The sequence below is a fragment of the Natator depressus genome, chromosome 18, assembly GCF_965152275.1.
Source record: "Natator depressus isolate rNatDep1 chromosome 18, rNatDep2.hap1, whole genome shotgun sequence".
NCBI lineage: Eukaryota > Metazoa > Chordata > Testudines > Cheloniidae > Natator > Natator depressus.
The window spans coordinates 20,068,887-20,094,036 of record NC_134251.1 but is presented as its reverse complement, the minus strand read 5'-3'; the positions used below and the strand labels follow the sequence as shown (position 1 = coordinate 20,094,036).

Below are 25,150 nucleotides of genomic sequence, written 5' to 3'. Positions count from 1 at the left end.
CTCTCTGACCCGCAAGGGTGAGATTGTGCAAAGGGCCAGGGAGTAAGTGAAGGTATCAGGGAAGAGAGCCAGAACCAAGGAGTTGGCTGGAATCAGGTCTATGGACTGTTTTAAACACAAAGAGGGGCAGTTTTGATCTAGTTCCTGAAATAGAAGAGGTGTTTGAAGAAGGGATGGGGTGGGTGGTAACAATTTGTATATATGACATGAGGGTGAATTTGGCAGTAAGGATTCTCCTGGCCTGTCTGAGTCACACAGATGTGCTCCTGTCTGATTACAGGTCAGCGTCCTGTTATAAAAGCAGTAGAACGCTGGGTGACACTATGAACACGCCTCTTTGTGACATACCCAGATCTTAGGCGAATGAAGGGTGCAGGATCAGACTACATTTTGATGACATACTAAAGTCAGTTTCTCAGATGTGATACCATTTAGCATATAAACCAAGCTTTGCACTTACTTTTGATTAGATTTAAATAGTCTCTCCTGAAACGTGTACTTAGCTGCAATTTGTGAGCACAGAACAGAGAAGCTTGACCCTTTTGCTTTCGCCCATGTAACCTACATACTCTGTGTGATTGTGATCTGATACATTCATTTTCAGCAGGCAGCATGGCAGAACAAGGGTTATTTGGGGGGTTCTTCCTGGCCAGGTGTTAACATACTGGCAACTCCTGTCAAAGGATCCTTTCATGTCGACATTCCCCAGGCAGTCCCCAACATGCCTGGGAAATAACATTTTTCTGGAAGAGTAGAGGTGCATTATGGTAAGTTCTTCGGTAACACACGCTCTCATTATACCATGTTATGACATGGATAAATCTCTGTTAAATAGCAAAACCGATTGCCCTGCAGGCAAAAGAGCTACAGCCGAACACAGACATGCCTCCACTGATAACCTTATCGTGTCTTAACAGCTCCAGGATTGTCTTCAAAGATCCTTCAACAATAACAAGGTATTCTTTTAAGGAACTGTGTGCTGATAACTCAGAGAGAGCAGTAGCCTGTTTTATATCCCATTTCAATACTGCATACAATACACGGCTCTTTTCTTTAGCTCAGATGTCCTGTCACCTACCAGTCAATGTCCACTCAGCTCATGCATCTCCCATTTGCATGCCCTTTGCCTTCAGTGGGATTCTGCTGGGAGTGACTGGTTCCTTGCCTCTTAGAGTTATTCCTTTGAAAAGAGTAGATGTTTCTTTCTGAATGAGCCTGTTCACTGCCGCTATGCACCAGAACCCTCTATTTTAAAAAATAAATACGACTGTGCACACACACCGCCTGATTCTCAAAAGGAAGAAGCCCAAAATATTTTGCACTCACCATAATGCATGTGAAATTTCGTATCTAGTTCAGATGCCAAAGTTAGACATCTAAGTGGGGATCTGCATGAGCTAATAATCTATTGCACTTGCATTTCTGTCCATAGTCCTGGCCTTTTGAAAAAAATGGACCCATGGTAATTCGCACCTTTAAGATATCAAAGCACTTTACAAGCATTCGTTAAGACATGTGTGCCCTAGTTTACAAAGGCATACACTAGCGAAGTGACTTGCTCTCACTCAGAGCAAGTCAGTTCCAAAGTTGGAGCTAGAACCCAGGACTCCCAAGTCCCAATGCTTTACACTGAGTCACTAGCCCAGAGCCACCACCTTGCCTTTTTCCAAGAGCACACTTTTGACAACAGCCATTAAAGACTCTGGTTATTCATTTGAATTCCCTCATGTTCTACATATTTTGAAATATGTGGCCTCTTAATATAGATTTTTTTTGCATTGTATTGTGATATGAATGATTGTGTAGCTCACTCACAGGTAAGAGGACAAAACCCAACCTTCATCTAATACCTAACGTCCCATAGTGCAAAGTGACATTTGCTCCTGGTTGCATTACTTGAACTCCATATATATATCAATAACCCTCAGATACATCTTCAGTCCAAGTGATTGTACTATGTTTTCAGAGGTTCGTTGATTCCAAAGCCAGAAGGGAACATTGTGATCATCTAGTCTGACCTCCTATTTTCAAGGTTCTTGTCTCCGTTTGGAGAAATTCTGACTCTGCTTTTTCTTGTAAAAATTTGCTGTTCCCATTTGGATGAGAACTGGAAAGAGAGAAAGACAACAATGGCTTCCTGAAAGGAGCTGTTGAACAAGCATTTTGAAAAAAGTCTTGGACCTCTTCCAAAGGAGCTGTCCCTGGTCTAGGTGGAAGATAGTCAAACTACACGTAGATGTTTGTCTTTACTCAGCATGTATACCTAGTGGCTTCATCAGGGGACTAGCTCCCAGGACACCTGGGTTCTACTCCTTTTCTCACTCCCCCACGGTGGATTAGTCTATCACCAGAGAGACCTCCCTCTTAGGATTCCGTTTCTAATACAGACGAGCTTGAATGTATTCCCTGTTCTGTCACATCTGTATCATTCCTTCCCTTTATTGTTGGTTCCTACTGTACCATCTGGGTATTTATAGACCTTTAGCATCTTCCTGCCCACTAGCTTTATTACTAATGTCATTCCCCTCACTGAACAAAGGCAGAGACTGTCTTACGCTGTGTTTGTATAGGAATGAGCACAACAGGGCCTCAGCTAGCTGGGGCTTCTAGGAGCTGCTGTGATAATTAATAGCAAACAATGGTAGTAGCACCAATCTGATGTAAACTGAGTCTGTTCTATCTGAAATATCTTTTTATCCAATTTTTGCCCTATTGATGCAATTTCTAATGCCAGAGTTTTTTCATTTGTTGCAATGAAAATCAGACCTCAACCTGCTTAGATGGTTCTTCTCTGCTACTGCAACCTCCTTTCTTTAAGTCCAAGTAAATTCCAGAGTTGTAGGACTTATTGGAGGAGCCAAAATAGTGAAACACTGACAGCCTTTCACTATTCAAGCACATCTCTGAGCAAATTGCATGCATTTTTCCAGTGCCTTTCACACCCAAGAATCCCGGAGTGTAATGGGATAGAGCTCACTTCCCCTATCTTCTGAAATACAGCCATTTCTGGGGTAGGACAGAGCAGCCATTGCGCACCTGTGACAGAAAATAAAAACTCTCCTGGGGATGTAATCTGCTCTTTTGATAAGACTCTTTAATAACACCCATCTCGAGGCCGATGTTTATCATCTATAGCTTAGGTCCAAGGAAGGGTTTTACAGAGACAGTGGTCAAAATCCCATTCCAATACTCCACACAAACCCACTGAAGTCTGAGCTTGTCTGCAGTGTCAAACTGCACTGAGTGTTACCATTTATTGCCCTGCACCCTGAGCAGGGGAACAGAATCCCAAACTCCATGAAGGAAGAAACTACTTCACTGCTTATAGCTACTGGCGCCACTTCCTGTGATGGGGACAGGAGAAAAGAGAAGCATTTTCCCATAGCGCTTTGAGAGCCTAAAACCAAAATCTAACCTAAATATTCTGTGTGAAAAGGCCTAACCGAAACATCCCTTCCCCCCAGTTCTGCCCATTCTGCAGAACCGCTAGGCGGATGTGTCCCAACAGATTCTGAACTGATAAAAATCTTATTTATCTTCAGCTGTTGACACAGAAGCGTCTAGACTTGCCTGCTTCGGGAGGACTGGATCCGAGAGCTGCTGCTTTCTTTCTTGAAAGAAATGATTTGCCCAACAATTACTTTTTTCCCACTATCTCCCCCTGCAACCGCCTCCTCCTCCTTACATTCCAGTCTCCTCATTAGTCCCACTCAAGACGTGTCCAGGACTGCAGTCAGTGGATCCCAATAAAGCCCCTAGACTGGCAAGAGGGAGAGAGAGAAGAAAAGTGGTGCCTTGGGCTGCTAATTTCCTTGTACTCTCTAGCAAGCAGCTGTGGAGCTGCACCCCAGGACAGGTTTGGGCAGATCACAGCGGAGAGGTGATAATAATGTGTCTGTCATTTTACTCAGACATGTAGGAGCTTGCAAACCGCAAATACCGTTAACTGGCTCGGACGAATCTGTTACAACAGATCCTGGAAGACATGCCGACTGCAGGGCTTTTTCCTTTCTAATTTTTTTAATAACCATTTTTTTAATCATTGGTCTTTATAGTTTCTCACTGATTTGGAAATTCCATCACAAGTTACTTTGTTTCCCTTTTAGTGCGAGCAAGGATGTGGCTGTGTCCAGGGCATCGCGTGCACTGTATCGGGAGATGTACACAAGCCTTACATGGACTGTCTATAAAACTAGAAAGTCCCAGTTCCATCTGATCCCATGCCCCATCCACTTCGTCCATCCCTCCAGAAGAAAAGAAGTGGAGTTAGTGGCTGGTAATGATCAAGTTGAAGAGAACAATTTCAGGTCTTTCCCACTGAGCTGCTTGGTTCTGGACAGTGGTGATCACAGGATGGCTGCAAGTGACTGTTTAAACGAGCAGGACAGTAAAAGGTTGGGAATATAAAGGGGACGTAACAATACCTACCTCCTGTATAGTGTTTTCCTCCACAGGCTTAGAGCTCTGTACAAAAGGAGGTCAGTAGCGTTATCCCCATTTTATGGAATGGGGAAACTGAGGCACAAAGAAGGGCAGTGACTTGCCCCAAGGTCACCCAGCAGAGCCAGGAGTAGAACCCAGGACTCCTGAGGATCATACGTCTTCCCAAAATCTCCCCTGGCTGCACCTATACAGTGGGTACAGGTTCCACCCAGCTGTGAGCATTGCTAGCCCCACCTTTAACTCTAATGTAATGTAGCTCTCTCAATAAACAGATCATCATAAAATCGCCTCTTCACCAGGAAGGCTTCATGGACACAGAGACACAAAGGTGTGCATAGCATCTTAGCTTTGAAAGGCCCCCTGTGGGCTCTTCCCAAAGCAGCAGGACCCTTGGTCTCCTCTATGCATACTGCAGTTGCTGTGCCTAGCCAAAATCTCCTCACACAGAAGAGGGCTCTGCTCCGACCAAACACAAGGTGAGCAGGGAGACGTTACAAGGATCCCCATGCTGAGATCAGCTCACCTCATCCCCTCAGAGGGTGGGCTTTGCTCTGCCCAAGAGCTCACCCCACACCTCGGGGATCTGCAGGAAGACCTGTGACCGCCAAACCCAGCTCTCATTGGGGCTTTGTTACCAGAGACTCCCCAAGGCTGTACCCCAGTTCTATTAGCAGGACCACAAATGAATAGATTTCTGGTTCTTCAGTCTGCATTTTTGTGTGCTTACTATCCTTCCATTACTCCTAATTACAGTCCCATGGTTCACCCTAATTGATTTCCCTCCCTCCCTGACATTTACACCTTTAAAATACCTGTCGACTGGGCTCACATCCTCTCTTACTCATTGCTTGGCCGAGCCACACATACTTTGTTCTTTTCAAATCTTTCCAGTAAGTCTGACTTGCTCTCTGTCTGGCTACTTTGACCATGTGACCAAGACTGCACAGAGGCCAAGTGCCACTAAGAAGCAAGCAGAAAGCCCAGCAGTGCAGTTGCTTTGGGATGCGCTGAGGAACTCATGGGAATAAAGAGTGAAGAAATATGATTGGGGGAATCTAGCTGAACACGCTGATGCAAAAACACAGGGCAACAGAATCTGACCTGGAGTCGGATCCTAATTAATCTTTAGTAGCTAGCGCTCCCTGAACAGAGACTGGGGTCGCACAGTGCATCGTCATAGATAGCCTTTGCCCTGAAGACCTTACAATCTAAATAGAGAGAGGAGGAAGTAGTATTATTATTTAATTTATTATTACCCCATTTTACTGATGGGGAAACTAAGGTGCAGAGAGATTTTCAAAGGTCCCCAGGGAGTCTATGGCAGAACTGGGAACTCAGACCTGCTCTCCTTGGTGCATGCTGACACTATCAGCTCAGCACTGACACTACCTTCCTGTTGCTCACAAGCTGAGGGTCCAGGGGGGTGAAAGAGCCTAAGTGGGCAATCAGGGCTTCAGCACATTCCCTGCATTATTGGGAAGTGTCCCGTCTCCATTGCATAGTGATTTCCATCAACACTTAGTATTTTCCAGTTTGGATTCAGAAAGGCATTTGAAAGCCATAGAGAGAATTATTGTGAAACTTCCTTTTAACTAAGAATGAAACTTCAGGGTTCAAGTAGTGGTCCCCCTTTTAGAATCATTCACAAGGAGTTTCCTTATTCCTCATGCACAAGAGAGGTCTACAGGCTGAGTACAAAGCAGCCCTTCTGAAATGAAATTTTGGCTTGCAAAGCACTGAGATCAGCACTATTTGCTGAGCAAGATCAGTACTCCAGCCCTCCAGTACACCTCTCCCCCAAGATCTGCCTGGTGGCGACACACAAAGTGATATTAATGGCAGGTACATTTAGGGCCAATGAAAGGAAACACTTCTTCACACAGCATGTATTCAAACTGTGGAACTTGCTGCTGGAGATGCTCTAGGTTGATTTTATACAGAGCTAGATTTGCACCTGTGCAGGCTAAAAAAAAAGGCATCCAAGCTCACGCTTCAGGACATCCGCTCATCACTCCAGGGGTCAGGAAGGAGTATTCCCCTACCGGCATTGCACAAAGGGGCAGGTGCAATATGGTTCATTTTGTTTGCCTCCCAGTATAGCCTCAGATATGGGTCCCCACTGGAGCTAATGGATTGATGCTTTGATCGAGGACGGAGCTCAACATGAGCTCAAGTGCTCTTGCATTATCACATACTAGACACGTATGTGTTATTACTGAATTCCAGGCTGTGTATTTATCTTTACTGGGTCGGCTACTCAGGAACCATAAAGGAGTCATGATACATCTCAAGCTTTACAGGGCACAGCAGACTTTGTGCATGGAGCAAACGTTGGCCAATACCCTTTTTCTACACCTTTTCAGAGAGTAAAGTTCCTAGTGGGGGAGGTGCCTCTTGCGAGCGCTGTTTTGCTCTGCTCTGTAGCACAGTTGGGATTAGGGAAAGGCTCACGTGTACCAGAGTTGTGCTGCTGATTTTGAGAGATTAAGTGGCTTTTCCTGAGAGCTGTATTTTGTAAATTGGATACTATGTCCAATGTGCCTTTTGTTCTTTTGGTAATTGCACCAAATTCCCAATTTATAGATACGGTCTTCCTATCAGCAACAAGAGCTCCAAATCCCTAACACTGAGATGATGATAACTGGAGCATAAATATACCAGCCTCCTTCTCCCTCTGCATATATGACGTTGGCCTCCTCTGTGTCCCTGCTCACCATAGTTGGAGCCAGAGGCATCCCCTCTGCAGCTTCTGACATCCGACGACTTCCTTTTGTATCTTCCTGCCTGACTCTCCAGGTGATTTCAAACCTCAGCAGGAAACAGGTGTCCCTGAACTTCTTTGCTGCTTGATAACGCTGCAGAATTTGGAGTGTGGGAAAGAGGCTGATCAGCTGCAGGCTGCCATGTAAACAGAGAAGGCTCAGTCTGACAGCACTGGAATCTATCTGAGGTTTGCTATTGAAGTCAGGGTCAGGCCCTAAATGAATTGGCTGACAGAGGTGAGCAAATGGCCCAGAAAATTCCTGCATTTCAGTCACTGGAACAAGGTGTAAATCTAAGGAGCCTAGTTAATAAACAAGATTTTAAATGATTTTGCTTTGGCAAGTAAAACATTGGGAGCAGGGAATCAACCATTTGCATAGCAGATGTCAGCTTCCTGCCACAAGCCCCTAGGTATGTGGGTCCACACACAGTAAGATACAGTCCCTGCCCAAAAGAGCTTACAATCTAAATAGACAAGACAGACAAATGTCAGGAGAAAGAAGTGATTGTTATCCCCATTCTACAGATGGGGAACTGAGACTCAGAAAGACAAGTGACATGCCCAAGGGCACACAGGGAGTCTGTGGCAGAGCTGGAAACTGGCTCAGATCTCCAGTCCCTTAACCACAAGACCATCCTCCCTCCAAGCCACTGAGGATGGCAACGCACAGCTACATTGCTCCCGCCCCTGAATCCGGCACTAGAATCCATGGGAGGGTATGAGAATGTCACTAATCTGCTCTAATACAGAAGAGGAAAAACCCTGATCCTCCCCATGTAGCAGGAGAAAAACAGCCTTCCAGATGAGATCAAAATGCCCCTCTTTAGAGAACAAACACTGCTGAATGAGGACTGTTACAATCAGGTGGGCTATCTGACTTTCCTCCCCCAACCCCAGCAGTGCCTGGTAGCGATCCTGTCAAGGTCCCGGCATTCCGTGTTCCTCTTTTCAAGTGACTCGGCTAGTTGTGAGGGTGCCTGACTGACAGCCTGGGAGAGTCACAGCCTTTCTTTACGCACAGAGTAGGTGCAGTGTCGGCTGCATTGGTGCAAGGGCACTTCATCCGGGGCAGCCCAGAGGATGGGAGAAGGAAATTCACCCTTCAAGGCCCATGCAGTCCAAGGGCTCTTTGGAAAGACAGCCAGCCAGGGGCCAGTTAGCACCAACTGTGCTGCAGCTGTTGCGATCTGGGTACCAAGGCCAGTCAATCTGGGCTGGAATTTTGTCAATTTCACTCACTTAAACTTGGCCCAGCCGCCCCTCTGTCATGACAAGACAGGTGGTTGGGCCAAATCTGAGAGGTGGGGGGCAGCACACTCAAGTGTTGCCTTGGGCAGCAGGTTGCCTTGAGCGGTCTCAGACTATACAGGAGGGATGGAGGGGAGTGTGTGTCTCTCCTTAGTGAAGAGTAATTACAAATGGGTTTAAAACAGCAAGAAAACCCCCCTCAAAATAATGTGTGAGGTTCAGGCCTGGGCACACCTAGGCATCAGAGTCACCCACTCCTCACACAGCTCACTGAACTCAGACGGGATGCCGGTAGCTACCAGGTCTGGAGTCAAGCTCCCCCTTCACCCAGTCCCAATCCCTAAGCTCAGGTCTATTTTCCGTTGGTTCAGAGACAGAAACATAGGGAGAGATTTTCATAAGCACCAAAATGTGCAGGGAAAACGTGCACCTCACTAAGCATGCAAATTGCCCCTGCATTTCGGTGCATGTAAGTGCATACTCACAGCCATGGAAATCAGGCCTGGAAGAATGCTTTCCGTGACCACTGCTCATGGCTCCTGAATGAGACAGATTTTTCACCACGTGGGACTTTCTGTTGTTACCACATATGTAACAAGGTCCAGTCCCTCCGCTGATGTAAATCAGCCAGGCCTCACTGACTTTAGAGGACCTCAGAGGTGTAACCCAGGGGTGAATGGAGCTTGCTGAGGCCCAGGAATATTTGATGCAGTGCTGCTAATTTACAGCGGTCCTAACTGTTTGTCTGGGCTTTGCTGGCAGCACTGAGGAGGGAGAATTCTCTCTTCATGCTAAAGAGCAAAAGGCCTCACATCAATCAGTGCATTCCATAAACTTCTGAGATAATGCAACTGATACCACAGTCCTGTTGGAACAGCCTACTGTTCCAGCGTCCTCCCAGGGCCTGCCGAAAATAGCTCTCACAAACACTGCCATGGGCCTTTCTCCGCAATCCCACTGTATCTGGGATTTACGGAGCGTGAGCCATGCCCAGCTGGAGCCAATGGAAAGACTCCCCTTGATTTCAGTGGACTCCGGATCAGACCCCCGCTGCGGATGCTTTCCTATTTCTGCCATTCCAGATCTTTCACCCGTTCTTTTCAGCTGCTTGGAGACAAGCTAAAGTGTTCAGAGCTCAGAGGCAGAGTGAGATCTGACTCACAGCCATGGCCCTTATTAAGGGACATTTAGCAGACTGTTGAGAGTTCCACATTCTTAGGAGCAGTGCCAGGAGTTAGTTATTTCTTACTGCTGCTGCTAGAGGGAGACCGATTTTTGCCATTGTTTATTTACAGGGTATTTTAGATGATGACTGTAGCAGGAGCAACCAATTTTGGGGACACCAAAATTTTTCAGTCATCCTCTCCCTTCTCCCTCTCCCTTCCCTGCTTTCCCCATCCCAGCCCTAACATTATGCAGTAAGTAATCAAGCTGTAAAAGGACTACTTGTGGCACCTTAGAGACTAACCAATTTATTTGAGCGTAAGCTTTCGTGAGCTACAGCTCACCTACTCTGAAACTAATCAAGCTGTGAAGTTGGAGAATTGATCTAATTAGGCTCCTATAACATGCCCATCGCTGTAGTAGCTAACTGACTTAGCTCTGGGGTTGGACCTGCTTTGGATTGGGTCCCCTGGTCCATAATTATTCCTATCCCTGACAGACTGGTGTCTAGTGCCAGCCTTGAATCTCTCCAGTCATGGAGATGGTCACAGTCTCCCTTAGCAGCTTGGCTCCATTCCCTGGATTGTGGTTGAAACCATGTAAGTGAACTGGGCACTAGATCCACACCAGACCCATGTCAAAATTTCAGTCCAGCACTCTCCACTTCATTTTGAAGGCTATCCAGTTTCTAGCTTCAGAGTGCCAGCTGGGTCAGCAGCTGAGGTCTGGGGTGAACATCATCTCCTTCCTCCAATAACAACATCCTCACCAGCACCATGATGGAGAGTTACGCCTTCCGTGCCAGAGATGGGTCTGATTCTCTATTGCCCTGCACCATATGCAGTCATATACAACTGAGCGAAGAGACTGCAAAGTGCTAGCATAAACCATTAGCAAGGCCAAGCAATGGAGAATCAGGCCCACAATGCTGGACTGGATGGACCCTTCGTCTGTTCTGGGTCATCAGGGAATGCAGGGACAAGTCCTGATCTGAAGGAGGAGGGTAGCTTGATTCCTAGGGCTCTTTTTCAGTGAGGCCGCAGGAGGCCAAAGACCCTATTAACGGTTCTGCTGGCTTTGGTGAGGACGATAATGTTTTTAGAGGGGAGGAAAGCACCAGTCAGTCTGAAATTGTACTTGAGAAAAATACTAATTATCTATCAGTTACCAGCTGGCTAGCATGGCAAGGGGGCTGAATGTGAGAAAACAGCCAAGATCGGCTCCCAGCTCTAGCATGTACAGGCAGCTCCAGGAAACGGAGAGTCCTGACAGCTTCCAACAAGCAGGTAGGCGCCCTGCATGCCCTGTCTTGTACTGCTACAGATCCACTCCTTTCCTCCCACCTCAGGAAACAAGCCACCAGAGGGGCCTTCCAAGGCACAGAAAAAAATCTCATTTTCAGGGTCTGTCCCACCTCATGGCCCTCCACTGACAAAGAGATTGTTTGAAAAAACAACCTGGCTCTAAGGTTTTGCATAAAATACAACGACGGCTTTATTTCAAAAGGATTGTACTAAGAGACAGAAACCACTAACGCTTTGCAGAGAGACAGATTTGGTCTGATGGTCAGTGCACAGGACAGGCACTCCTGATTCACACGCATCTTCTGCAGGAGATTCCCATGGAGCAGCCCTAAAGAAACATTTTCTGACCCACATAAGCCCTCAATTTGCAACTGAAGCCTTGGTCCCTTTCTCCATTACTCCCTTTCATAGATTCATAAATTCACAGATTTTAAGGGATGAATTACAATTTGTCTAACCTCCTTCATAGCATAGGCCAAGGAACCTTGCCAGTAATTCCTGCCCTGAGCCCATAATTTATGCTTGAGCTAGAGCTTATCTTTTGAAAGATATCCAGCCTTAATTTAGATGCTTCAAGTGTTGGAGAAACACAACCCTTGGTAAGTTGTTCTTATGGTTAGTTATTCTCACTGTTAAAGATTTGCACCTTATTTCTAGTCTGAATTTGTCTAGCTTCAGCTTCCAAGCATTGGATCTCATTATGTTTTTTAATTTTAGACTAAAGAGCCCTGTACTACCAGAAACCTTCTCCCACGCAAGTACTTGAAATAGCAGTATGTCAAAGCACACTATGCAACTTGTAGTGTGTGGTACCAGGATCCACATGGCCACTTAGTGCGTGGCAAGCTGGTCACTGCAGATTTAAACCCTGGCTTGCCTTGCACTAATTGATGCTCTCAGTCAAATGCCTTACAGAAGTTTAAGTATATTATGTCAACACAGTTACCTTTATCAACCAAACTAGTGTTCTCATCAAAACACAGCATCAAAGACCTATTGACAAGACCTATTTTCCATAAATCCATACTGACTGGTATTCACTATGCTAGCCCCTTTTAATTCTTTACTGATTGTATCCCCATATCAGCCTACCCATGATTATGCCTTGGATCATTGTCAGGCTAACTGGCCAAGAGGGTCTTTGATCATCCACTGGCTTTCTCTCCAGTCCAATGCTCCAAGATTTATTAAAAATTAACACTAGTGGTTCAGAGAGCTCTTTGGCCAATTCTTTTAATACTCATGGGAGCAATTTATATGCTCCTGTTGATTTTAAAATGTTTAACTTTAATAGTTGTTGTTTACAATCCTTCCTAGTACTGATGGAATAGAAAACATTTCTTTATCACTCTAAGATATGAAAATATCTTGCTTCTTTCTGAATACAGAACAGAAATATTTGTTGACTATTACTTTCTGCATCATGATTAATAATTTTGCCATCTTTGTTTAATATCAGACTTATAGCATTACTAGGATTTCATGTATTCCTGATACAGTTAAAGAAATTTTTCTTGCTATCCTCAACCCCACTGGCCATAGATTTTTCATTGATACCTTTAGCTTCTCTTATCAATTGTCTGCATTCCTAACTGCTGATTAGTACTACTTTGGTTGAGACTATCTGCTGTTTGCATATAGCAAGTGAAATTAGAGTGTGATCACTTGATTCAATTGTAATCATTTTCTTTGCATAAATACTCATTCTCCAGTCTTGTATCTAGTGGGGAAATAAAGCATGCAGTCTAGTGGAGAGAAAACAGACCTGGAAAATAATCTCTTTCTTTTAACAGAAAATACAAAATTACAAAGTTCAGACACTTTGTCAATCAGATGATGCAATATGGGATGAGTTTCGCTGCCAATCCAGCATGACCAGTATTTGTTAAAAGAGAAGATGTTACAATTGTCACTACAGAGTCACATGGGAAATTGTGCTCCTTCCAGCAACGCAGCTGATGTTTGGAACCAAGCATCTGCCACAAGTTTCACTGTCCAAAATACAGGGAAATGATAGGCCTGATTCTGATCTCACACAGGTTTTACATGTTGTAACTATACAGACTTTAGTGGAGTTACTCCAAATTGACTTACAATGGAGTATCTGAGAGCAGAATCAGACCTTGTCTATCTCACACATTCATTCCACATATTCATTCTTTCACTGTGGTATGGAAGTGCCTACAACTTCCTGGAGGCTAATTTTCAAATGTGTATTTGAGCCATGTGGGCTTACATGCCTCTTTCAGGTGTCAAAGCTGATTTGGGCACTTGAATGCATGGCTGGGGATGATAATTTGGGTTTTCAAACATGAAAACTAGTCTCTCATGTTAGTCATTTTCCCCCCACACAGATCAACTTCATTCCAAGTGTAAGGATACAAGAAACCAGGGTTGCAGCCAACACAGTGTGATATGCTGAAACAGTCTGGGACTTTCATTCTACTTCATTCTAAGCGGAATTCTACTGAATCTGGATGAAATGCAAGCAGTTTCCACTGTGCTTCCCGTGAAATAAGAATATCCTGATTTTGATAATTTGTCCTGCGTTAGTGCAAGGTCCTGGGAAGATCCTAGCTTCCTGAGCAGGGCTCTGTAATAACTGAAGAACTGAATATCCCGCAAAAGAATCCACCCTAACTTTTATGTGGAGCCCAGTGCATGATGGCAGAGGACTTTGGTAGTATAATCAGTGCTGTGTGGATGCCCATGCAGTGCAGACATCATCAATGAAGCTGAGCGTGCCCGGATCTCTAGTGACAGAGAACACGATCCCCAGTCTCAGAAACAGAGCTCCCACTAACCTGGGACACAACAGTCAGCAACAAAGCTGATATCGATAGAAAAATGGCACTGAAACAGAACGAGGGATGTGAAGCAGTCAGTGGCTGCGTGCTGTACGGGATGAGCCCAAAGCACTTGTTTCTGTGCTGCTCTATCCTTGACGGTTGCTGCTGCTATTGTGGGAGTGACATGGCATCGGGTATATACACCCTGTGTGTATTCCAGGCACAAATCCTAGGATCAGTGAACATCTGAGAGCAGGAAAAAGGCATTTTCCTAATGGTCATTCAACTGTGATCAGTGGGTGCTCCTTCAGCAGGTGTTTCCCCTTGATTTACAGGCACTGAACAGCTCCTGACCACAGCTCTGTGTCGGTGTGTATTAATGTCAGGAGTATGGTAAGAATCCAGGAGGGCATTCTCTGATATCCGGGATCTGTCCCTGTCCCCGTGAATCCAGCTGTCTCGCAGCACAGGCTGAACTGTCTTTGGCTTTTCATTGTCTCTCAAGCGTTTGTAGCTGATACACTCCGCTTGCATCACTGGGGGGCAATACCAGATCAAGTAAGCTACTGAATCCCCCTGGGAAATGCTGAGTTTATTTTCTTTGCTGTTTGCCACCAGGCTGATTATTAGTATCTCACCTAGGGTGACCAGATGTCCCGATTTTATAGGGACAGTCCCGATTTTGAGGGCTTTTTCTTATATAGGCACCTGTTACCCCCACCCCTTGTCCCGATGTTTTACACTTGCTGTCTGGTCACCCTAATTTCACCTGCACTGTCAGGGGATGGGATGTCAAACTGCAGGCTTCACGATTAAAGCAACCCTGCCTTTTGTATCTGACCAAACCACGTTCGATGACCACCGTGCTACCCCAGATCCATGTGGTGGCTCCTAGCTCGCTTGAGTGCCCGAGGAGGGAGGAATCTCAGAGATGAGACCCATCAGAGTAGCCTACGTTTGTTTTCCATTTGGTGTCCCTTCCTTTTGAACGTCACCACCAGAGAACCAGGGTTTGGGCAGAAAATTCCATCTTTCATCCAAATCTGGCCCTACCGACTTACCTAGGTTCTTATCTGGCTCTGGTCACAGTCCTGAGTCCCTCCGCTAGCTGGGCAATTCCTACTGACCTTCACATTTCACTGAGGAAGCTTTCCCCCCAAGGGAAGACGAACAGGCTAGGGTTGTTTCTTACCCTCAAGGCCTAACGTTAATCCCAGACCTAATCCAGAGAGGTACCCCGTTGTTAATCTACACTTCACAGACCCAGAGGGGGGCAGGGGATACACTGCCATCCAGACAGCCTGTCCTTTTAGCTAGAATGCTGGCCAAGTACAGATTCCCCATAAAATGTTTGGGCCGGCTCCTCAGCTCAGTGGAGCTATGCTATTTACACAGGAGAATCTGGCCCTTTACGCCAAGCCACGAAGAAAGCAATGATCCCTTTAAAACCAGATTTATTTCTGGTTTGCTTTAGAAGCTCTGTTGCTCTCTGAAGACTGAGTGGTCAGTGCAATGCTGTACGGATTTACCTTGCATTTGCTTTATTTTACACCACAGTGGCTCCTTATTCTTTGCCAATACCAGGATCCACATATTTTGGCTTATAATTGCTGGGGGATCATTCTGACAAGAGCTCGTTGTGTGCTGAGGGCTGCCATGCTATGGGCACTGGGATAGGAGTTCCCTCCTTCAGCACTGTGCTGGGCATGCTTAGAATTCAGCAGTCCCATTCATCTCCCTCACCTGGGAGCCCCGTGGAGGTGACCCCTCACTGCTCTCCCTATTCATTTTCATGGGGAAGCTTGGCTGTCTAGAATTACAAAACAAACTGCTGGGAGACAGCTGTTACAAATCGCCCTTTTAACCTCTTCCCTGCCACACTCCTGCTAGGCTATATTCCGTGTGCACTTTCCATTCCCACACGCAGCAGCTAGAGGGGTGGCACATATTGGACTGACAGGAACAGAATAGGAGCTGCAGCCATTTGGGGTTTCAACGCTCATAGCCCATACATTAAACAGCCGGAAGACAACTTTTTGTCCATCATTGAAAGACCTTTCACAGTAATTGAACACATCAGCTTCCAAAACAAGTCATTATCGCACGTAGGGCTGATACACGTTGCTCATGTTCTGCTGTGCTGGTTTGGTAGCACGGTCAAACCACAATCCTACAGGAGACCCCTTTGCTCCCTTTCAGTGCCAGCTATCTCACCTCAGGGAGATGAACTCTGTCTGTAAGATGCCTCTATTTTCCCAGGCATTTCTTGGCGGGTGGGATCTGAGTGGGTGCTTAAGTTGCACTGGGAGTTTTTTTGTGAATACTTTGTTTTCAGAGAAACGTCTAGGACAGAAATATTTTAAAAATAGATCAGTGTAAATATTTTTTTTCTTTATGGGCCATGCTTATGCAAAAGCTCCTATGACATGAATTTAGGATCTAACCTCTGATGAGAAAAGCAGCACCCTTCTTCTCTCAGTAATTTCCCTGTCCCTTGCTGTGCTGAGATGATGCTTTTCGTTGACCTGAAGACATGCTGTGAAAGCCATCTCTTTGACACAGCTGAGCGGCTGGCTTTTGGGGTACTCGTAGGGAAAAGGTCTCTGCAACTGTGTTATCTACTATCTACTGGCTCCTCTGTTCATTTTTCTTATTGTGTGACGTTGCTAAATGATATTTTTGTGGCTGCAAGTTTAATTATCATCAGGGCTCTTACAGCTTGAGTGATTCATTTGCTATTACAAATCAAAAGAAATAAAAAAAATATGAAAAATCCAGGGTTCTACTGTGTCTGGAAACAAATCCTGAAAATAAACCCCCTATTTCCCACCAAAGCTTTGCTTGTCAGGCTTGAGTTATATTTGCTGCCTCTAAAGGTGGCCACCAAAATACTCTCTGTTGACTACTGAACAACCAGATATTTTGCAGCTGACATTGCAACGTCCGCAGTATATAAACATGCACTGTGTATCCTTCTGCAAAATGATACAGAGACAGTAAAGAGTAGCAGCCGTGTTTATCTGTATCTGCAAAAAGAAAAGGAGGGCACAAAAGCTTATGCTCAAATAAATTTGTTAGTCTCTACGGTGCCACAAGTCCTCCTTTTCTTTTTGCAGAGACAGTAAAGGGTTTGATGCAGATTCACTGCAAACAGTTCTACAGACACACATGCATCTCTCTACTGAAGTCAAGAAGAACTCATGCAACTTACTGTCCAAGTGGCAGACTTGGCTGTGCTGGATTGCTGGAAAGTCACCTCAAAGTGGTGGGGCCCGGGGTAGTCAGCGTTGGAGGGGATGACAGGAGCTGGGGACATGGCATCAAAGGTAGAGCTGGGCTGCGAGTAGGGAGAATGCGTTGGAACATTGGAAGGGTGCTCAGAGTTGTAAGGGCTGGTGGAAGCTGCTCTGGTGCCGATGCTCTGATCCATGCTGCTGTTCAGCAAATTAAACTGGGACTGGAGGAAGGGAAAAGGGGAGGAGGGGGAAAAAAAAGAAAACACCAGCCAGTTTAGAGACAATGAAACCTCAGCTACACTTCTCCAGGACTTCAGGTGTCCTGTTACAGCCTCCTTAAAGGGCCAGCACACTGGAAAGTTAGCTGAAATACCTCCGCTGGGTTGGTTTGTTTTTAAAACAGGTCACCACTTGTGAAAGGGATAAAACCTGACACATTGACATCACCCCCTTTTGTCAGCTTCATCCATAATGGAGGCAGCCAGGGGCCAAGATTCCTGGATTGCCAGTGCACTTAACAGTGTAAAACCACCTCTTTTGCAGGGAAATCATCACTTAGCTAGGAAGAGACATATATTTGCTGTTTTCTGCTACCCCCTTATGGGAATGGCCTATTGACTAGAAAATGATAATGATCTTAGAGCTCACCCTACAGAATACACCAATAGTACAGAACTCCAGAGGATGCCCGAACAAGTGTGTTGGAAAGGCTCTCATCCTCTGTTAAGTTCTGGAGATGTTCAGAGGGATTTCTATAGATCCCCGTTGGTTCCATCAGGGACCTTTCTGTAAGGGCTCATTCACTTCCATTTCAAATCTCAGTACTTTCAGTTCATATGGGACTAACCCAACCCCCAACCCTGAGCCAAACACTCCCAAACTTCACACAGCAACCCAGAACAGGAACCAAACTTTGCAAATGGCTCCTATCTTTCTAAAGGGCTGAACCAAACCCCCAGATTCCAGCCACCTTAAGTTTTGTGGGGTTTGAACTCTGGATCTCTTTTGTAGGTTGGGCCCACCTTAGTAGCAGAGAAGCCCCATCTCAGAAGCTCAGTAGTAGCTAGACTTTACACTATTTCATAGAAAGAAAGAAAGTTCTATTAGTGAACTGGAAACAAAATAATCAGTTCTGAAGAGAGACTGATGCTGAAGCCTTGAATTTACCTTCCAGCCTTTCTGATAATCTTTCTTCCCACGGTTTGTTCATTGCCTGAGATGCCTGTGTGTAAAAACAGGCCCTTCCACCCCAAGTCACTACCCATCTCCCCTCCCATTGGATCCCACCCTGAAGCCTATGCGTATGTGACTTTATTCCCATAGCAAAGCAGTGGGATGCAACAAGTGCAGGATTGTGCCTTCCCTGCAGATTCCATCAGGAGAAGGAGCCAGGTTGGAAGAGAGAGGAGAGTCCTTAAAACACATGCATGCCCAGGACTCAAGAACAAAATGCCCACGTGTGCGGAGCAAAACGCTCCCTGCTCCCCACTTCGCTCCCGAAGAGTCACCTTGAATGAATTACAGTGGTGGCTGGGCGGTGAGTCTCCATGCACACGCTGCTCTCCATTACCAGTGGTATCACACGTAGCCAGCACAGGGTTTTAAAAGGATCCACTCCGCTGCAAAGAGCTGCCTTCAAGCTATGACCCACCAAGTGGATTCATTGTTATCAGCTCTGGGAAGGAAGGCCGTGCTGCGGCAATCTGCTATCTATGCACATGCACTGTGGAGACATATCCAAGTGATAACAGAGGGAAGTAGGATGGTCTGGTGACCAGGGTACAGGGCTGGAGTCAGGACTCCTGGGCTTGACTCCTGTCCATATACTAGCTGCGCTGGGTTATGCTGAACATAGACACATCAACAAATAAGCTGCTCTGGGGCCAGCCTGTTATTTACACGTATCTCACCTGTCACATCTGCTTGGTTAGCAATTGTGGATCGTGTTTAGTTCATATCATTATCCAAACTACTGGAATAAAACCTTATTTCTTCTTTCATTTTCTCCTTTCTCTTCCAGCTTTACTCCTCCTTCGTTCACTTTTCCTTCTTCATTTCCCCTCCCAGATTTATTTAACTTTCTCATTTTTTTCTAGCTGTTCCCAATTCTTCCCATCAGGAAAGTGACACCGATTAGACAAACTCTTCCTCACGTGTCTCTTTCCTCCCCTTGCCTTCACATTACAGGCTGAATGTGCTCCCCCCCCCAGTTAGCCCAACACCACCGACAGCATTTAATGCCAAAAGCCCAGCCGCAGCCCATGCAGGCGACACTGAGGGATCGCAGCAGCCCATAAAGAATCATCAAACTCTGACTCTAGTCCCTTTGGAACAACCTGTGGGTGAAACCCACAACCATGATTCCGCTGCCCCCAAAGCAACAAAGACCACTCGGGAGCTGTAAGAAATTTAGGAGAAAACAACTTTGAAAAGTCTCTATCTCTTGGTAATTGCAGCGTGCCCAGACCCAGACAGCAACATGTGCACATGTACATACATGCTGCAAAACAGAGCTTCTTGGCTCAGCCCAGGGAAACCCTGGCAGCCAGCCCAATAAAAAAGTCAAGGGTAGACTTGAGCAAAGGTCACCCCTGTTCCAAAGTGGGACAGAATGCATTTCCCTTGGGGTGGGAGAGCAGGAATGCACCGAGTAATGGTATATTGCACGGACAGCTCTGGGACTTCTAAGCACCAGGGGGAGGCGGAATTGTAAGCACCAGTTTCCCAGCCACTTGGCCTTTGGGCACCCGTTGCCTGATTTTGCAAAGTCCTGCTCCTCACCTTCCAAGCATAGCCCACTGGTGCACCTTTCCGAAGCATCCTGCACCATGTCCTGTCTGCCCTCCATGACGCCGGGGGGGGGGGGGGGGAGGATGCAATTGGCTGCTGCATTCAATTCCATAAGGCCGACCGAATCAAATATATTGGACAAAACGACCCAGATTGGTAGGTGGGACTTTCTGCACAAAGATGCAATTGCTGGCCAGTGGCAAGGCCTCATCATAGCAGTGAGACAAAGGTGGGGTTTGCTGGAGGCTCGTTCACAGCGGGCACCGTCGTGAATCATCTTTGGGGATTGAATTGAGGACCTCCAGCACCATGAGTGTCTACCATTGTTCTAAAGGACTCCTCTAGCTTATAGCTGTAGTTTGGTCATTCCCTCAATGGATCAGCCGCTAGACGAGGCCCCTTTGTTAAACATGACATTTAATAATAATTTGCTAACAGAAATTACTGTGTGTCTTGCTTAGGGGCATTTTTGAGCTTGTGAAAATGTGGGTCTGATGCTGGTTCTTAACCCAGACAGACACACAGAGATGGACACACACACCCGTTCTCCCGCTTCAGTAATTAACCTCGCTCTTGACCTGTCATAACCCTATTACGTCAGTGTTGCCCACTCCCAGGCCCCAGAGTGACATTTCACTTCTTGGTTTTTGGAAAGCAGGACCTAACTCCCATTGAAGGGACACCACAGACACCAGTTTGCCTCCTGATTTAACTTTCACCCCACAGAAGATGTTCAAAGCGACTACTGATTGTGGATGCTTGCGTTAAAGGGACCTGATTTTCAGAGGGGGATGCTTGCTTGGCACTTTCTGGAAATCAGACTCTTTAAGACATCTCAACTTGAGGACTCAAAATCACTGGTCCCTGTTGAAGATCTTGGACTTAATGACAAACTGAAATTCTTTATCTACCCCGCGCTCATACAAAGCTTTCCAGTCATGTAGTCGAGTTTAGCAGGAGAGATCATCTCCCACTGATTGTCTGAAAAGCAGCCCCCTCCGCTATCTCCCAGAAGCATACACTAAAACCTAAATGATTCCGAACGGATTAGAGCTGCAAACTAGAGAAATCTAGGTCTGACTGTCCAAAGAATATGAATATGTCTCTGTTAGGAGAGGCATGCATGCATCCACGGGACAGGAAACTCTCAGAATCAGGGAGAAGTTGGATGCACCGGCTCTGTTTGTGGGGTCACACTGAAAAAGAAAGTAAGACGCCTAAATATAAAAATATCAAGGGTAGGGCTGGAGAAAACACCCCACGTCTGCCCCACCAGCCTGCTGGTTAAACCAGGGAGCAACCCCTGTCTCACAGTGACTTTTTGTTCATCTCTCAGATTTTTCATGGAATTAAGGCTGTTTTTCAGTTACAAAGTGCTTTTGCTTTAGAGAAATAATGGCATTTCCACCAAGGCAAATGTCGTAGAAAGTTATGAGACTGACGCCCTGGGAAGGGTTGGAATTTTATCTGATAAAAGTTGCAATTTACTGTGGGACACAGCTGCAATGTTTGTTCGAGATACTCATAGGAGTCATTAGAGTGCCCTCTATCTTTATAAAGTGGTACTGCCACACTCTGTAAATGAATCCTTGACGAGGTCTCCACTCTGGAGCAAGCAAACGTTCCCCTGTATGAGATGTCTTGAATACCACAATCAGCACCTGAATTACTTGATGAACTTGGTCCATACAGCCCACAGAGCAACCACCCATCCCACCCCTAACATACCCGCCGATAAGATGATAGCATTGTTGCAATAGGGGTGGGCCTATTTCTCACTTCACCCATGCACAACCATATCCATCCATTCACCCCTTCACACACACTCATGCACACCCCACCCAGTTTCCCTCTTTAGGTTTGTGAGGGTGGATGAACATTGCAATCACCTTTCAGAGGCAGGCTGTACAATTCATTTTACACAAGTGATATAATCTTTTTGCAGTTTGCAATAATGCAGTCCACGGTTTGGGAGACATTCAAATGCACAGCTTTGATGCAGAGTGAAAATAAGATAATTGGCCGAATTTACCCTTGTTTTGTGTGTACTGGGCCAGTTCCTGCCTTCTTATAAAGCTGGTTTTCAGCATCTGTTCTGAATTTCCATTGTCAAATATTTCCATTAACAGCTGATGTCTGTGACACTTCTGGGGTTACCAAGGTGTCCAGTGTGAATCACTATCACCTGATCACAGCATGAGAGAGCCTTATCTGTGCCCACCGGGGAAAATCCTCCAGTGCTCTGCTCCGGGCTCTGCAAGCCACACTCGTTCCCACTGCAGGCTACAATTAGCACATGCCACCTTGTTACACTCAAGTGCCCAGTCCCTCATCTTTTGGACACCCTCAATGTACACTGATCTGCTGCCTCTACGGAAGCAGTGCACCCCCATCCACCAGCCTCCCCTCAGTTCAGCGCCCTCTTCAGCGCAAGGCACTGGGTCGTGTCCACAGTAAAATCAGATAGAAGTTTATTTAGCACAGCTTAAGATAAAGATCCAAAATCGATGCAAGTAAAAGGACTGGAACCACCAGGTTACAGTGTTACATAAAATATAAAACGCAGTCGAGAGCCTGTACTTATTAACCAGTTCCCTTACAGTCTAATAAAGTATTTTTCACCCAGTGGTCAGTCCTAACAGCACTGGTCCAGTCCAGAGAGGTGGGATCCACTTTTCATGGGATGCTTACGCTGGCAGAATGTCACCTCTGTAACAAGTAACATCTTGTGCCCTTGCTTCTTCTTCTTCTTCTATGCAGCCCCAGACTTTTTGTCTCTTTTCATAATCAGTTCATTTACTTCAGCTCAGCCCTTGAGGGTCCCCTGTTCAGAATCTTTTGTTGGGTTTTTGTTTTTGTTTTTGCCTTTGTAGATGCTCATGCCTGCATCTGGTCCAGACTGCATCTGGTCCAGACTGTAAACACAGGGCTGGGCTGGGTCAAAAGATGCTGATTATTCTCACTCTTGACTGAGTTAGCTGAGATCCTCCCCACCTCAGAGACGTTTCATCTCCAACAGTTTGGGACCATAGTATTCTACATTTTACATAGCTCTTAAAATATTTGCTGTACAAACCTCTCACAACAACCATGGCAATCAGATAGTTCTTAGCTTTTCCCCACTTTGGTGAGATATCATGAAGCTGGTGAGACATAGGTGTAATTTGCCTGCCTGGGCATGTTAGGGCATGTTTGGGCATGCCTGTGTCACAATGGCACAAGATGGAATTTATTCTCCTCTATTTGGTAAATCCTATGGCCTTAAATATCATGTAAGTGTAGCAGAACCACGCAGGTGAAAACAATAACTGACCTAATCCTACATCCAAAACTCAGACCAAAATCCAGCCTTTTTCTGAGGTTGAAAAAAAAAGCTCCAAAAATGTGAACTGTTTTTTTAAAAAAACATTTAGCATATTTTTTGGTGTCACCTGGGATCAGAGCAGAAATACCTCAATTCTCCACCTCAAGCATTGCTCCTGTGGTGTTTCCTAGTCAGATGCAGTCAGAACACTCTGAAAATCTCACAAATGAAAAAGCCTGTTCTCATGAGATTATCATTTTAATCTGAGAGAAGCTTGATCTATTACATGTAGAACCTAGTCTTTGGATAAACTGAGGACTTTCGCACTCCATGGCTGAACACTCTAGCAAAGTGACCATGAGACACATCTATTGAATTAAAGCACTGAATTTGTCTGAGATTTGCTCATGAAGAATCTTTACAGAATTTTCCCACCGTTTCCCCACTGTGATGTTTAATGGAAAGAGTTAAACATTTTTTACCCATTATTCTATAGGTTTTTTTCACGTGTTCTCTTATGGCAACTTCTCACATATTCTTGTCAACTGTACTAAGACCATGAACAGCCAAGAGAGTATTTGTAATAACTCCTACCAGCCTCCTCCCTATTTCACAGGGTCTCTTTTAGGTGAATATAATGATCCAAAAAGTGTCTCCACTTTTTTCACCGGTGGGACTGCAAAACCTGAGCTCATCCATACAAGAGGAACAGCATAGGCTGCGCAAGCCTCGTCCAGAGAGCGTCCTGCACACGTGTTCCAAGACACCTCTGAGGGAACCATGTCCAGGGAACAGACTACTATTCCAGTCTCCCTACATTCACGCCTTTCACCCAGTTCCGGCCAAGTCCGTCTCCTTGGCCATCCATCCCTCGGTATTTCTGCTCAGGCAGTCTGCTGCTCTCTGAACTCAGAGCACAGAGGCCACCAAACTGCCCTCAGACTGGTAATTATTGTCACTCACTCCCAGCCTCACTGACCCAGCAACCCAGATGTGAAAATCACCATCTGTCTTTACCCTGAACCATCCAGTCTTCCATTGCTGAGGCCATTGCAAGCTGTTCTCAAACCAACCCCTTTGCTCTGGGAGAAAGAACTGCCCCTGTCGTCACACATCATGGCTCACAGTGTATAATGGCACTTGGAAATGTACATGTGTTAAACAACAAGTTATTAAATGTATTGTTTTTTAAAGCATGATTTCACATGACAAACGGGCACAGCTCTTCACACTCCTCCTCCCCCCAAATGAAGTCAGTCTGAAATGCTCGCAACTAACCAGATTTCAGACTCAAGAGACATGTTTTAACTTGGGAGCCTAACCTCACCCAAAGGAAAGTTACGGGTTTACAGTATAATCGTTTAAAAAAAAAAAGCTATCAAGCTTTTCCAAGTAAGACCTCCAGTTCTCTACGTCTCCCACAAGATCGTCAGGATTCTGTGACTAACTGATGGAATGTCAAACAAGATCTAACTTGCGTTTGCAAATACATCCCTCTTCTCCCCTTAAATATGTGCATGAAACCCTCTGTCTGTTTCTCCTGCTGTATAGTTTGCCTCAGATAAACAAGAACCTCATGAACTATCCATAATTCCAGAAATAATCACAAGAAACTTCATTTAAACTGTTATCAAAATATACCTGGAAAATAGTCCACAAAGCCCATGATGGCATGTTCAGCCAGATAAGCACAGAGCTGCTGATTTCTTACTACTCTTGGAGTAATAAAATGAACTGCAAGATAACATCCTGCCAGAAACATTCATCGCCAAATAAGAAAATCAAATCTATTTTCGCAGGAACAAACGGAAAGTAACTAGTTTACACTGATGAACCAACATACTACTTTTTCGGATTCTCATTCTGTACATAAAAATTCATCCTTCAAAAATAATAGCAATGTGTGTTCTGATCGTCAGGGACAAAGAATAAAGTGTGTGTTGGTCCAGTAGTTATCTCCTGAAAAGTGGGAAATAAACATGAATCATTTCCCGTCTTGGCAATTTCTGTTTCCAAGGAGTCAAGAGCTCTGCAGACTGCAGAAAGCCAGAAACCAGTGGAAGTGTTTGCTGCAAAAGTCGACAAAAATAGGAAGAGTTCTTAAACAG

The 25,150-nt window shown here is 45.5% G+C and overlaps 2 protein-coding genes across 9 annotated transcripts in view; one reads left to right on the top strand and one right to left on the bottom strand.

Annotated features, from left to right (window-relative positions):
* Positions 1 to 4,776, top strand: part of LOC141974289 (streptomycin biosynthesis protein StrI-like) — a 47,100-nt gene extending 42,324 nt beyond the window's left edge. The window contains exon 15 of one of the 2 annotated variants that reach the window (XM_074933868.1): positions 4,107 to 4,776. The gene's annotated coding sequence lies outside the window, so the exon portion shown is untranslated. The remainder of the gene's footprint in view (positions 1 to 4,106) is intronic. The other variant, XM_074933869.1, reaches the window with a different exon arrangement.
* TP73 (tumor protein p73) overlaps positions 1 to 25,150 on the bottom strand; it is an 81,758-nt gene that overhangs the window by 23,201 nt on the left and 33,407 nt on the right. For 6 of the 7 annotated variants that reach the window (XM_074933863.1, XM_074933858.1, XM_074933857.1 and 3 more), the window contains one exon: positions 16,924 to 17,169. The exons of the other annotated variant lie outside the window; for it this stretch is intronic. In XM_074933863.1, coding sequence (XP_074789964.1) covers positions 16,924 to 17,169 — 246 coding nt within the window. The remainder of the gene's footprint in view (positions 1 to 16,923; positions 17,170 to 25,150) is intronic. 7 annotated transcript variants of the gene reach the window in all.